Below are 14,082 nucleotides of genomic sequence, written 5' to 3' on the forward strand. Positions count from 1 at the left end.
TACAGAGACAGAGATCTTCCATCTGCTGGTTTACTCCAAAAATATCTACAACGGACAGAGCCGGGCCAATCTGAAGCCAGGAGCTTCTTCCGGGTCTCACTGTGGGTGCAGAGCCCCAAGCACTTGGGCCATCTTCTGCTGCTTTCCCAGGCACATTCACAGGGAGCTGGATCAGAAGTGGAGCAGTCGGGATTCCAACTGGTGCCCACATGAGATGCAGGCATTGCAGGCAGCAGCTTAATCTGCTGTACCACCACACCGGCCCAAGCAGCCTGGCTTTCTCCTGGGTAGTTTTACCAGTTCTCCAGTTATCCATGGTTGCCAAGGTGGGGGTAGAGGGAAAGAGGGCTGACCAGGGGTCAGGGTGATTTGGGGGGGGTCTGAGCTTGCCGGCCAAGACTGGATGGAAGCAAATGACCAGGCAGGCCGAGCAGGCCACATGGGCAAGCTCTGAGTGCCAGCTCCCAGGCTGGAGAACAGCTCAGGGAAAACTACAGCCGCAGGGTCTGGGTGCGGACACAGAGCATCAGGTTGGTCCCTGGGTGCAGAGCCGAGAGCAGCCAAGGAAGCCGGAGCCCAGCACGGCCTGCACACCACCTGGGAGCGAGGCTGCTGGTGGGTTTGCATGGGTCCTGCTTTCTCCCCCTTTTACACCCATCCATGGGTCCAACCCCAAATGCTCACAACAGCCACAGATGGTTCAAGTTGAAGCCAGGGGAGCCTGGAACTTGATCCAGGTCTCCCACGTGAGCAACAAGGACCTGGTGCTTGAGCCATCACTCGCTGCCTCCCAGGGTGAGCATCAGCGGGAAGCTGGAACTGGGAGCCAGAGTCAGGACCCGAACCCAGGCTTTTTTTTTTTTTAAATACAGGAAGCAGCATCTAGACTGTGGCAGCAAGTGTGTGCACCCCCACACAGTTCCTCTCTGTATGCACAGTTCCCCCTCTGTATGCACCCCTGCACGGTTCCTCTCTGTAGCCAGTTTGCAGGGGGTATGTCCTCTCTCTCTCTTTAAAGATTTATTTATTTGAAAGAGTTACACAGAGAGAAAAGGAGAGGCAGAGATGAGAGAGAGAGGTCTTCCATCTGCTGGTTCACTCCCCAACTGGCTGCAACAGCTGGAGCTATGCTGATCCAAAGCCAGGAGTCAGGAGCTTCTTCCGGGTCTCCCACATGGGTGCAGGGGCCTAGGACTTGGGCCTTCTTCTGCTGCTTTCCCAGGCCACAGCAGAGAGCTGGATTGAAAGTGGAGCAGCCGGGACTTGAACTGGTGCCCATATGGGATACCTGCCCTGCAGGCAGCAGCTTTACCCACTATGCCACAGCGCCAGCCTCGAGGTGTGTCCTACTGTGCTTGCCATTCTCCTCTTCTCCCCCTTCTTCCAGTTTTGGCGGTCAGAGGTAATAAATTCAGGGTGCAGAATATCACGTGGGGCTGTGGCTGGACCTGGGGGTAACCAAGGGAGCCAGTGACACACTTGGGGTCCACCCGTCCCCTGGCTGTGGGTCCCCATTCAAGGACACCTTCACTTGCCAGCTGGAACCACAGCGTTGTGCCGCTGAGCACAGGAGGTCGAGGGAATGTAAATGGTGCACGGGAAAGCTACAAGCCAGAGAAGGGCGGGCCGTGCCAGTTATCAAGTTACCCACATCTCAGCTCCACATCCACGCTGGGTTGTCTGGGTTGAGAAATGGAGCTCGACTTGCAGCTGGCCTCTGCATTGTGTCAGTAGAGGGCGCTGGAGAGCCGTGGAGGAGACGGGGCTGCCGCTTTTCCTGGATTCTGCCAGGCACAGATACCCGACCCTCCCACCCGGGCTCATGACTGTTCCCAGCACCCAGGAAGGCACATTTCTGTTAAGGTCTGCCAGCGCAATACCCCAGGGGACTTCTCAGCCCATCCTGTGAGCCACAGCCGTACCTTGTCCAGCAAGGTCTGGATTGGACCTTGGCCACCTGGGGTGGAGCAGGGGTTCTGCCCTGGGTACCCCACCTCAGCCTAGGGGGTATGGATGCTCTGTATGCCTGCTGATCCTGCTTTTTCTTTATTTGACAGGTAGAGATATAGACAGTGAGAGAGAAACAGAGAAAAAGGTCTTCCTTCCATTGGTTCACTCCCCAAATGGCTGCTACGGCCAGAGCTGCACTGGTCCGAAGCCAGGAGCCAGGTGCTTCTTCCTGGTCTCCCTTGTGGGTGCAGGGGCTCAAGCACTTGCGTCATCCTCCACTGCCTTCCCGGGCCACAGCAGAGAGCTGGACTGGAAGAGGGGCAACCGGGACTAGAACCCGGTGTCCATATGGGATGTCGGCACCACAGGCAGAGGATTAACCAAGTGAGCCATGGCACCGGTCCCTGATCCTACTTTATAAAAATTTATTGGGGGGCCGGCGCTGTAGTGTACCGGGTAAAGCTACCTTTATAGGTGCTAGTTTGAGACCCAGCTGCTCCACTTCTGATTTTCCCACGTCTCTGCCATGATGTGAGAAAACAGTTGAAATGACCCAAGTTCTTGGATCCCTGTACCTATATGGGAGACCCAGAAGAAGCTCCTGGCTCCTAGCTTTGGACTGGCCCAGCCCTGGCCACTGCAGCCATCTGGGCAGTGAACCAGCGGATGGAAGACCCCTCTCTCTGCCTCTGCCTCTCTGTACCTCTGCCTTTCAAATAAGTAAATCTTTTTAAAAAATTTTATTGTCATTTTTATTGGAAAGGCAGAGGGCCACAGAGAGAGAGGGAGAAACAGAGACAGAGATCTCCATCCACTAATTAACTTCCCAAATGTCCACAACAGCCAGGGCTGGGCCAGGCCAAAGCCAAGAGCCTAGAACTCCACCCAGGTCTCCCATGTGGGTGGCAGAGGCCCAAGGACTTGAGCCATCACCTGCTGCCGAATAGGGTGTGCATCGGAAGACGCTGGGTCAGGAGTGGAGTGGCCGGAACTCAAAGAAACACTCCGATTTGGGATGCAGGTGCTCCACGCAGTGACTTAAGGCACTGGGCCACAAGGCCTGTCCTATGCCTGCGTTTTTTACTGTGCTGTTGGCCTCTCACCCACCAGCCCCTGTCTATACCAGTCCCTGATAAAGTCGGAGTTTTTATATTATACCGTCCCTGCAGGATTCGGCCTGCAGACAGGATCCTGACTCACTTACCAGCTCCCTCTGCCTTAGGGCTGTACGGGGTCACCCCGGGACCCTGGCTTGGCTACCCATCAATCCCTTGCCATGCCCCCCTTCACTCCCCACTCCCTGGCCTGCAATGAGTGGACTCAGCCATGGTCTCTGTGTGATTTTGCAGGTGGACTAAAATCTGGGATCTGATTGAAATGGTCAAATCACTGGTGGTGCAGATTTTAAGACAATGGAAGAAGGGGCCGGTGCTGTGACACAGCGGGTTAAACCACCACCTGCAGTGCCAGCATCCCATATGGGCGCTGGTTCGAGTCCCGGCTACTCTACTTCTGACCCAGCTCTCTGTTATGGCCTGGGAAAGCAGTGGAAGATGGCCCAAGTCCTTGGGCCCCTGCACCCATGTGGGAGACCTGGAGGAGGCTCCTGGCTCCTGATCAGCACAGCTCCGGCTGTTGCAGCCAATTGGGGAGTGAACCAGTGGATGGAAAACCTCTCTCTCTCTCTCTCTCTCTCTCTGCCTCTCCTTCTCTCTTTCAAATAAATAAATAAATCTTTTTTTAAAAATGGAAGCTTCCACGGTGGTTTCAGATGTCATTTTTGGCTGCGAGCTAAATGCGGGCTTGTAAACTCCCTGCCCTCAGTCTGCCACCTTCTCTAGCTGGTTCCCCTCCAAACCCAGTCCTCACTCCTCAGCCGCGGAGGCACGGGCCCTACCTAGGCCGCCACTGTCCGGCTGCCTCGCCAGCACCTGGGACCAGTCGGCCCCCCCTGCACTCACTCACCGGCACCACCGAATTCGCGGACCTGACCGCCTGCGAGTGCAGAGCTGTGCCTCCATGTGCACCTGCCCCACTCCTGCATTCTGCCTGCACAGCCCCCGCAGGGGCGGAGTCTTCCCAGCCACGCACGTGAACTTGGGAGACCCGCACTGAGAAGCATTCCCCACCGGGTCCCACACCAAGCGGCCGCCGCAGCAGGAGCCCAGGGCCAGGCCTGTTTGCCAGGACATGGTTCACCGTGGGCCCCGCCCAGGCTGCACCGAACCCCGCAGAGCACGCAGGCGCAGTGCCAGGGCGCGGGCGCTGGCGCAGAGCCAGCGTGTTACCTGTACGCGTTTTTGGAAACAGGGCGCGGATCGAACTTAAAGAAGATGATGCACATGGCTGGCCAAGGGGTGGCTTTGCTCACACGGGGTCACGAGGTCTGCAGGAAAAGGAAAATGACACTTCAGTAAGTGGCAGGCAACACAACTGCCTCTCCGAACCCCGAAGCCACAGCAGAGCCACCTCTGTGATGACAGCTGCGCTGCGCATGCGGTCCGCGGCAAACCTTTCCCCTGGCATGCAGGTGCATGCCCGCAGCAGGGCCAAATTCACCCAGGAGCCCCCGGTGGAAGTGGCAGCACGCCTCCCCTCCCCCACTCGGGCACATGTCGCCCGCAGGTTACGCACAGGACCCCAGAGGTGGGGACATGTGTCAGGACAGGAATACACACCGAGGTGCCAGGGGCGTGTGGATCCAGCACACCCCCCTCCCTACAGGTCCCCACCCCCAACCCTGGGTGTGTGTGTTTTTAGGGGGGTGTCTTTGGGGCCCGCAGGTATTTTCCCACAAGGGAGCAGAGAACTGAGGTTATTAGATCCTGGACAAGGTGGATGGGAGGTCCTTGGAGCGTGGCCCTGCTCCAGGGCGAGTCTGCACAGGCGGCTGCGTCCCAGGGACGCATGTGTGTCCTGGTGTGTACGTGAGCTGTGTTCCACCGATGGCCGGGAGCCCCGGGTGCACCAGCAGGAGGTGCCAGACGGGGCTGGGGGTGAGGGTCTATGTAGTGGCCTGGGCCCTAGATGCTCAGCCCAGGGTTCTTCCTCGGGTGCCAGTGCATCTTGAAGTGGGCGGAGTCTGCGTGAGCAGGAGGCCAGGGCGAGATGCCCAGAGGCAGACCCAGTCTCAGAGGAGCTGGGCCACTCCTGCCTCTCTGCCCCAGGCCTGCGGGGGCCTCCTGAGTGTCGCCATGGCGATGGGAGAGTGGCAGCTCCCCTCCAACATGGGCTCCACTGCTCTTGGTTCCTGGGTCTCCAAATGCAATCTTTCCAGGCTCCTGTCTCGGCCCTCGCTTCCCTGGACCCAAGGCCGCTGTCTCTGCCACCGGAGCTGGTGCCGGGGCCCCGGCCACGGCCTGCAGTGGGCACTCACGACTGGCCCGATGGCCCCCCGCTCACCAGTATGGCCCAGGGAGGGGATGCAAAGGATTCGTTCCACCTGTGAACGCTCATCTGCTGTTGTCCCTGTCACACCCCGGCACCACGTGGCCCTAGAGGGACTCCCCCAGCACTCAGCCTCCAATCGGTGTCCCCCCACTGCCAGGCATCTTGGACTGCTGGCGGGGACCAACCTTTGCCCTAGGAAGGAGCCAGTGGCTGTGTAGGTGAGGTGCAGCCATGGCGGTGGAGCTGGGGGTGAGGGTAGGTGGTGCCACTGCCGGAGACACGCTGGTGGCTGTGACCCTGCCAGGACAGTGCCCCACAGGGATGTCCCATGTGGAAGAGGCCTGTGTGAAAGGGCACCCAGAGGTCAGCCGACGTCCACACCCTGGGCCCAGTGCCATCATCCCAGGGTAGCGTCCAGCCCCAGAACTGGTGGGCCAACCTGCTTGGTAAAAACAGCACAGAATGCTGGGTTTGCTGACACCTCAGAGAGCACGGGGCCCCCGGGGGCGGACAGCAGAGCATGGCGGCAGTAATTCTGCCCCACAGCCTTGGCCCATTGGGGGCAAAACCAGGGTGTGGGCTCGGGTGGCCTTGAGGACAGGGCCCAGGAGCCCCTAAGATGGGCACTCTAGCAGGATACCCCTCCCCATGAGGCTGGAACCCCAGAGAGAGGCGTCATCAAGGTGAGGGTACGCCACAGCCACGGCCACCTCCAGGGGCAATGCCAGCACTACACAGAAATGGGGGGTCCCTGAGAGGCCGCATCCAGAGACCCTCAAACCTAGAATGGACCTTCGGGGGCTCCTGAGCCAGGGGGAGGGTCCCTGGGCCTGCGGCAACAGGGAGCCAGAGTGACCTGAGGGAAATTCAAAAAGTCCATGGGGGGGGGGGGGGGAGGAGGGGAACCAGAATTAAAAGATTCATTCATGTTGGTGCAGAAATATTTGAAACCTTGGGGCCGGTTAAGCCACTGCCTGGGGCGCCAGCATCCCACATAGATGCTGGTTCGAGACCCGGCTGCTCCGCCTCCAATCTAGCTCCCTGCTGATGCACCTGGGAAAGCAGCGGGAGATGGCCCAAGTGCCTGGGCCCCTGACACCCACGTGGGAGACCTGGGAGGAAGCACCTGCCTTTCAGCTTGGCCTAGCCCTGGCCGTTGCAGCCATTTGGGGAGTGAACCAGCGGACGAAGAGCCCTTTCTCTCTGACTCTCTCTCTCTCTTTCAAATAAATGACAAAATTTTTTTTTGATTCATTTTTTTAAACGCATGGTTTTCCCTAATTCACATTTCATAAAGGCTTTAGAGATCCCCTGGTGACCGCATCCTAGACCTGGAAGACGCTTCACGAATTCTTCAAAGATGGAAAAGCAGAAACAGCAGTGTTGGGAAGGGCCACACAGCGAAACAAATGCCTAGAGCAAGAACCAGCGGAGACCACACCCATGTCACACGGCAGCCCCACGTGGGAACACCATCTGTGGGATAGGAGACGAGATGGAGAGAAAGCCGGAAGAGGCACAAAGCACCAAGAGCAACTTCCAAAACGACCTTTCAGAAACGAAAGCTAGGGGCCAGCATTGCGACACAGTAAAGCAGCAGCCTGCAGTGCTGGCATCCCATGTGGGTGCCAGTTCGAGTCCCGGCTGCTCCACTTCTGATCCAGCTCCCTGCTATTGGCCTGGGAAAGCAGCAGAAGATGGCCCAAGTGCTTGGGCCCCTGCACCCAAGTGAGAGACTTGGATCTGGCTCCTGGCTTTGCCATGGCTCAGCCCCAGCCATTGTGGCCATCTGGGGAGTGAGCCACCAGATGAAGATCTCTCTGTAACTCTGCCTTTCAAATAAATAACTAAATCTTAAAAAAAAAGAAAAGAAAGAAATGAAAGCTATAGGAACCTCAAATTAAGATTGGCCTGGAGTTACAAGCAGATTAAACACAGCTGTACCCTGGGCAGGCAGAATGATCTGGAGGGCAGTTCGGGGACTTGGCAAGCATGCAGGGCCGAGGGGAAGCCCATTACCTGTCACGTGACTGGAGGCCGCAGGTCTCCCACCCCAGGAGACCCGGGCTCTCCCATACATGAGAAGCCCTCGTGGTGGTCCCTGCAGGAATCCTACTGGCCTGGAGCCCCAGGGCTCCTCCAAGGCCTGTCCCCAGCAGCCCAGTGCACTGGTGTCACAGGTGCCATGGGCCTGTCCACTGGCCGGGGTGGCTCTGTACGCTGATACTCGCAGGCCAGACCCAGAGGCCCCCAGGGTCAGCTACGGGACCTGCCCTCCAGACAGCCGCAGCGGCGAGGGCTCCGTGGTTCCGGGTCTCCGGGCAGCCTGGTGCTAGAGGTCGGAGCGGGGGGCACAGGGCTGCAGCCTCAGTGAAGACGCGGTCATTGGGAGGGAAGAACCAGAGGAAAGCCAGCCCCTGGGGAGGGGAACATCAGGAACTGCCTTTCTCTCCAATCCCTCGCCCCCCAGTCGAGCCAGGCCCGCTGCCCACTGTCCCTCCAGCCAGCGCGGGCCAGCAGGCCACCCTGCCCCTTCCTGCTTCACCTCCCCCCACCCGCCGTAGCCACTTCCTTCCCCTAAGAGCCCATGTACTCGCCTAGCAAACTCCTGGGGGGCAGCGCTGGGCCCAGCGTGTCTCCCACTCGGGAGATGGACTCGTCCATGGACAGGCCCCGGGACGTCTTCTTCATGCTGCTGTATGCCTGTCCATGGCCAGCAAGGCAGAGAGGAATTTCGGCAGGTCCCATGGCAACAGGCAGGGTTAGGGCTCATCTCCGCATGCCAGTCTGGGCTGTGCAGGAGACGATGGGGTCCCAACGCCCCACACTGCGCTGGCGGCATTGCCACATGTCCAGCAGCCCAAGATGGCCAGAGTGACCAGGGCCACACAGGTCACAAGAGCAGTTGCAGGAGGAGGGGCAGTGGGGCGGAGCCCTGGGCGAGTTGGGGGCCTTGTCCGCAGCTCTCTGTGTCCCGTGCTAGGTGCTGCCTGCCCTGAGGGGGCCCCTGCATGAAACGCCAGCTTTGCCCATGGTCACATGGCCATGTGTGGTCAGATCGTCCCATGCCTTTCTCTCCAGGTCACAGGGGTGATGGGGAGGATGCCCAGGCAACCAGATGGAACAGGTGCACAGAACCTGGTGCCCAGGTAGGGTGACCTGGAGCAGGCCGGGCCTCAGGGCAGCCGTAGGGACAGCCGAGGAGCTCCTTCCCCCGCACCTTGAGCTTCACAGGCGAGAGTCCCTCTCCACCCTGCCTCGGCCCAGGCCACATGGCCAAGGTGGAGGTACAGCAAGGTCGGCCTGCAGGGTGCCTGCCAACTGGAGTTACAGAGTGGTGGTGGGCTGGCCACCCAGAGCAGGCATGCACACATGGGGTGCTGGGGTCATACACCCATTCCCTGGTACCCTGCCAACAGCCACGATGCCCCCAGTACCACACTGGTTTGTTGGTACCACCACAGTAGGTACACAAGCCACCTTAGCCAGCGCATCACAGAAATGACCAGGCCCTCTGCATGCCCCCTGTGGGGGGGTGGAGCAGCCAGCCTCCTCCCAGCCACAGTGGCCACCGCATACACGCACGGTCCCACTGGGAACAAGTTATGAAGGTGACCGCCACGACCCAGGCCTTAGCCAGGCCCACGGCCATGGAAGAGTCCAGCCGTGTGACCCAGGCCGTGTGCGCAGCAGTGAGGAGGAGCCACTCACGGGGCATGGGGGGCTGAAGGCAGATCCCGCGAGGGGTCAGGTGGCTGACACGTGGCCGTGACGTGGTGGCAGCGTGGCACGGGTGTGTGGAGCCGGGCAGGGAGACGAGTGTCTCAGCGGCGCCGTGTCACACCCAGCAGCCGCCTCGTGCTCACTGCACCCTTTATAGCTCTGTGCGGAAAACCAGGGCACTCGCTCGGCCGCTGGCGGGAGTTCAGGCTCACGGACTCCACTTTGCTGCACACGACAACCACGCAATCTTGGTCGCAACTCAGATGTCACGTTGAAAAGCGGACCCCTGAGAGCCTGGCCAAGCTACAGCTCTCTCTGGGAAAAAAAAAATGAGCTGGACTTTCCCAGCAATGGAGAGGGAGCAGCGAGATGCAATGCTGCGAACACAAAGGCCGCAGCCCCGTGTGCAGAGACAGCGCTCAGGGCCCCAAGCCCCGGAGCTGCGCCTCAGCCCGGCAGGCCGAGGGCGCAGGTGCCTGGAGAGGCTTGTATACAAGCTCCGGTCCCTGCACTGGGGGCTCCTGCCATGTCCCTGGCCTGCAGAGACATCACTGAGTATCCCGGGGGTGGGGGTGAGGGGTCTCCATCCACCCCAGCAGGCACCTCTGCTAGTCCTCCCACCTGCAGCCCAGGCAGCCAAGGTCACTGTATGTGCAGTGCAGGCAGGGCCAGCTGGGCGGGCCCGTGCCGTCCACACCTTGCACGGTTCAGAGAGTTCTGCCGGGCTCCTGGGAGGCAACCTCTGAGCCCTTGGGGCGTCCGGCCTGCCAATGTTCGCCTTGCTCATCTGGGGCCTTTGGGTAACCACAGATAGGCTAAGGACACAACGTGACTCCTTGTTGGGGGCTTGGGCCGTGGGCTGGAGGAAAAAAGGTAGCTATGCACTGGCCAAGCCTGGCTGCCTGCCCAGCCCAGTGCTAAAAAGCCCTCTGACCCAGGCTGGGGCAAGCTACCCCCAACTTGTGTAGTCCCAAGCCACTGGGAGAAGACAACTTGAGGTTCCTACCTGGTCCCTCCTGGGCCCTACCCTCTGCAGCTCATGCTGTTGCTGCTGCTTTTAGACATTCAGATTTTATTTAGCTATTTATTTGAGATGCAGGTAGACTGAGAGAAAGAGAGTGAGCCCATTCACTGCTTCACCCCACCCCCACCACCAAATGCCCACAACATCTGGGGCTGGGCCAGTCCAAAGCCAGGAGCTCAGATCTCCATCCCGGCTTCCCACATGGGGCTGGCAGGACTCAAGCGCTTGGGCTGTCACCCGCGGCCCTCTGGGGTCTGCATTAGTAGAGAGCTGGCATGGAGAGCAGAGGTGGGACCCAAACCCAGGCGCTCCAGTATGAGACACGGGCACCTCACTGCCAGGCCACCCGCCGGCTCCCATTGCTGATTTTTTTTTTTTTTTTCAGTTTTTAAAAGGAAGATTTATTTAACAAGTTTCACTTAGTACAATACATCTCAGTGGAAATCACAATACAAGGAACAATTTAAATCAAAGCCTCAGAATTTCATACAAACAACACGACCAAACTCCTAAAGTACTGGTATTACATCTCAAAATTGTCCCAGATCTTAAAAAAAAAGTGTACACTCACGTGCCTTACAGGATATTGAACCAAAAAGCTAGAATTAACAAACATGCCAAATGTTTTCACTTTGAACCGTAGACATAGCTCTTATATTTGAGTTTTACAGAAAAGCATGTTTCTCAACATGCATCTGAAGTTTTCAATGTATTGTGGTATAAGAGCAACATTTAACACAAGCAAAACTGCTTTAACCTAGATATGCTTCCTGCTTTAGGTACACTCCTACAACATAACTAACTGAGGAAAGCTGAAAATTGCTCCAACAGTTATGGTCAATACATCCTAGCTGAATGTTCCAGTGTTTAAAATGACAGAGCATAAAGTTTTAAAACAATCTTGACTTCCACTTTACAGTAAGCGGGAATCACAAGCCTGCAATGCAAAACTGTTAAACTTAATCTTTTGTTTTCTTAAAAAAGGAGAAAGATAAAAAAGAAAGAAAGGAAAGAGAGGAAGCTGACCAAAAGCGGTCAGAATCAACTGTAGTTCCCACTTGCCAATCATACTGGATCTACTAAACATCCCTCCCACTCTATTCCACTCCCACAAATGCACAGCTTTTGTTTCTGTAGCAGGAGCTGCTAAATGCCTCTTCTCTACCTAAGCGAGGTTTGAGCGGTAGTCACTGGAGTTTTCCTGCAGAACTTGGTCATATCCACTCACACTGCTCTGACCACCGTAACCGCCCCCCTACCCGCCACTCAGCTGCTGGCTAGCAGGGCCCCCGTACCTGGACTGACTGGATAAGCCCATTCCTCCCATCATGTGGCTGCCGTAAGCACCACCGCTTGCCCCTGCTGTAGAATTCAGAGAGTTCTACACAGCTGGGATCATAAGCTCCTCCACTTGTTCCTGCAGCAGAACTCAAGAGCTCCACGTATCTGTGTTGCATGTTAGCTTTATCTTTTGCCACAGCTGCTGCTGCATCTTCATGAGTAGCAAATGCAACATCGGCCTCACCAGCAACCCTGCCATCCGGTCCAGTTTCAATATGGACTCTCATGGGATTAAGAGGCGAGAAAAAATTATAAATATCATTCTCGGTGGCTCTGTAAGGTAACCCCCTCATGTGTACACAGTGCCCTGTAGTGCTCTGGAAACTGGACCCACCGTCTCCGTATCTATGATCAGACATTCCTGAGAAACAATAATTGAGGTCTCTTCCAAATCTATCAGATCCAAAGCCATACCCATCATTATAACCGCCTTAGTCATCACAGCCTCCATAGCCTCCACCATAGGCACCCCGCCTCATCCCTTCAAAGCCAGCTCCTCTGCCAATGCTATTATACCCCCTGCCAGCCCCTGGCCTGTCATAAGGACCTGGCCGCTGCCCACTGCTGATTTTAACCTGCATCCTTTTTCCACAATAACAAACTGTAACCAGTGCCAGTGCTGTGGCGTAGTGGGTAAAGCTGCCTCCTGCAGCACCGGCATCCCATATGGGCGCTGGTTCAAGTCCCAGCTGCTCCACTTCCGATCCAGCTCTCTGCTGTGGCCTAAGAAAGCAGTGGAGGATGGCCCAAGTGCCTGGGCCCCTGCACCCACGTGGGAGACCCGGAAGAAGCTCCTGGCTCCTGGCTTTGTATTGGCACAGCTCCATCCTTTGCAGCCATTTGGGGAGTGAACCAGCAGATGGAATACCTCTCTCTCTCTCTCTTTCTCTCTCTGCCACTGCCTCTATGTAATTCTGCCTTTCAAATAAATAAATTCTATTTTTTAAAAATAAAAATAATAAACTGTAACTGTGACTTGACATCCTTTCTGAGTTCTCTGTGCCTTCCCAATCAGTCACCCAGCAGGTGGCGTCTAGGGACAACGGTCAATGGTCAATAGAGAGTGAGGGAGCGGAGGCTCAGGGAGGCCAGTGCACCGGGCCGAGGCCACACAGCTGCTCTCATGCCTCACTCTCCATCTCAGGGGCCACTGGCTTTGCCGTCCCTGTGAGGGGCCGGGCTCCACCGCACATGGGTCACTCCCGAGGCCTGGCTCTCTGGACCTTGTCACACCTGCCTCTCTGCCCCAGCAAGTAGCCCCCTCTAGGCCATCGCTGGGTCAGAAAGACACTCTGTAGCTGGAATCTCTTTTTTTTTAATTGATTGATTTGAATCAATCAAACTTGATTGATTTGAAAGGCAGAGCATCTCACACACACACACACACACACAGAAAGAGGTCTTCCATCCACTGGTTTACTTCTCAAATGGCCACTGCAGCCAGGGCTGGACCAAGCAGAAGCCAGGAGCCAGGCACTTCTGGGTCTCCCACGTGGGCATCAGGCCCGTCTTCCGCTGCTTTCCCAGGTGCAACAGCAGGGAGCTGGATGGGAAGTGGAGCAGCTGGGACTGGAAACCAGCACTCTGATACAGGTTTCAGGGGTCGCAAGTGATGGCTTAGCTCCCTGCGCCACAGCACCAGCCCCAAGCTGAACCACAACCACCTCATAGGGTCTTCCTGCCCCAGTGCCCATCAGGGTCGCTTGGTGCAGTGGCTCTGTGAGGGGTGGGGGAGCCAGTCCAGGACTCCCTACACTGCATCTGCGGAGGAAGGCGTTTTTGCAACTTTGAGCTGCATACTTAAAAAAAAAGAAAGAAAGAAAGAAAGCCTGTGCTTAGGTCCCCTGTGCCTGCCATGCAGCGCTACGTGCCACATCGCCCCCTCCTGGAGCACGCAGGGAATGCGCAAAGGCCAAACACATTTGTGTCTCTGCCCAAGTGAGGCTCCAGCCATGTGACTGCCTTGGCCCGAGAAGGCCTTGGTGCCCTGTGACCTCCAGCAGCAGGGCCGCCCCCTCCAGCCACCTCACCGGGATCAGAGTCCAGGTGTTGTGCTGGCTCCAGCCACAAGGAGCTCACCCTGGCTCCCTGTCCTCCCCTGGGTCCAGCCACACGGCTGGGGTGACCGCCTGGCCAACGTGCGTGGTCTCTGCCCACCCTGCCAACCAGGAAGGCCACCCCAGCTGCACCGGGTGATGAGGAACGCGGTCGCTCCCCCAGAGGAAAGCCCCTAGCGCTTTTCCCACGCACACCTGCGGTCCCTTGGCACACCTGGGCCCCGGGCCAAGAGGACCTGCAAGAAATGAGCAGACACAGTGCTCTCCATGCAGCCGTCCGGGTTCTCCCAGGATCACAGCACTCATCTCCCCACCCCCACCCCTACTCCGGCCTAAGAACCTGGGAATTCTGCAGAACAGGAAGCGAGCGTCCTGGATTTGGCTCGCGTTTATTCTTAGCGCAGGCGCTGGCTGGGAGGGACGGAAGCTTTCTAGGCACTCCCCGCCCATCTGCTGATAATGCTTTCGAGAACTCTCTCGGCAGCGTGTGCTGGCTTCTCTGCTCGCTGCCAGCCTCCGACATTGGCCCCGCCCCGCCCCGCCCCACCACAGCCCCTCTCCACCCTGGGCTCCCCCTCCTCTCCTGACTTCTCAGAA

General features: G+C 57.6%; 1 protein-coding gene and 1 pseudogene across 2 annotated transcripts in view; both read right to left on the reverse strand.

Annotated features, from left to right (window-relative positions):
• The window catches only part of TANGO2 (transport and golgi organization 2 homolog), a 43,098-nt gene that overhangs the window by 23,733 nt on the left and 5,283 nt on the right, over positions 1 to 14,082 (reverse strand). The window contains exon 2 of one of the 2 annotated variants that reach the window (XM_062182233.1): positions 4,239 to 4,336. In XM_062182233.1, the coding sequence (XP_062038217.1) occupies positions 4,239 to 4,294 (56 nt within the window). In that variant the 5' untranslated portion in view covers positions 4,295 to 4,336. Of the gene's footprint in view, positions 1 to 4,238; positions 4,337 to 14,082 lie in introns of those variants that run through there. The other variant, XM_062182234.1, reaches the window with a different exon arrangement.
• LOC133751958 (heterogeneous nuclear ribonucleoprotein H2-like) lies at positions 11,236 to 12,196 on the reverse strand (annotated as a pseudogene).

The sequence above is a fragment of the Lepus europaeus genome, chromosome 23 (assembly GCF_033115175.1).
Source record: "Lepus europaeus isolate LE1 chromosome 23, mLepTim1.pri, whole genome shotgun sequence".
In the NCBI taxonomy this organism is placed as follows: Eukaryota; Metazoa; Chordata; class Mammalia; order Lagomorpha; family Leporidae; genus Lepus; species Lepus europaeus.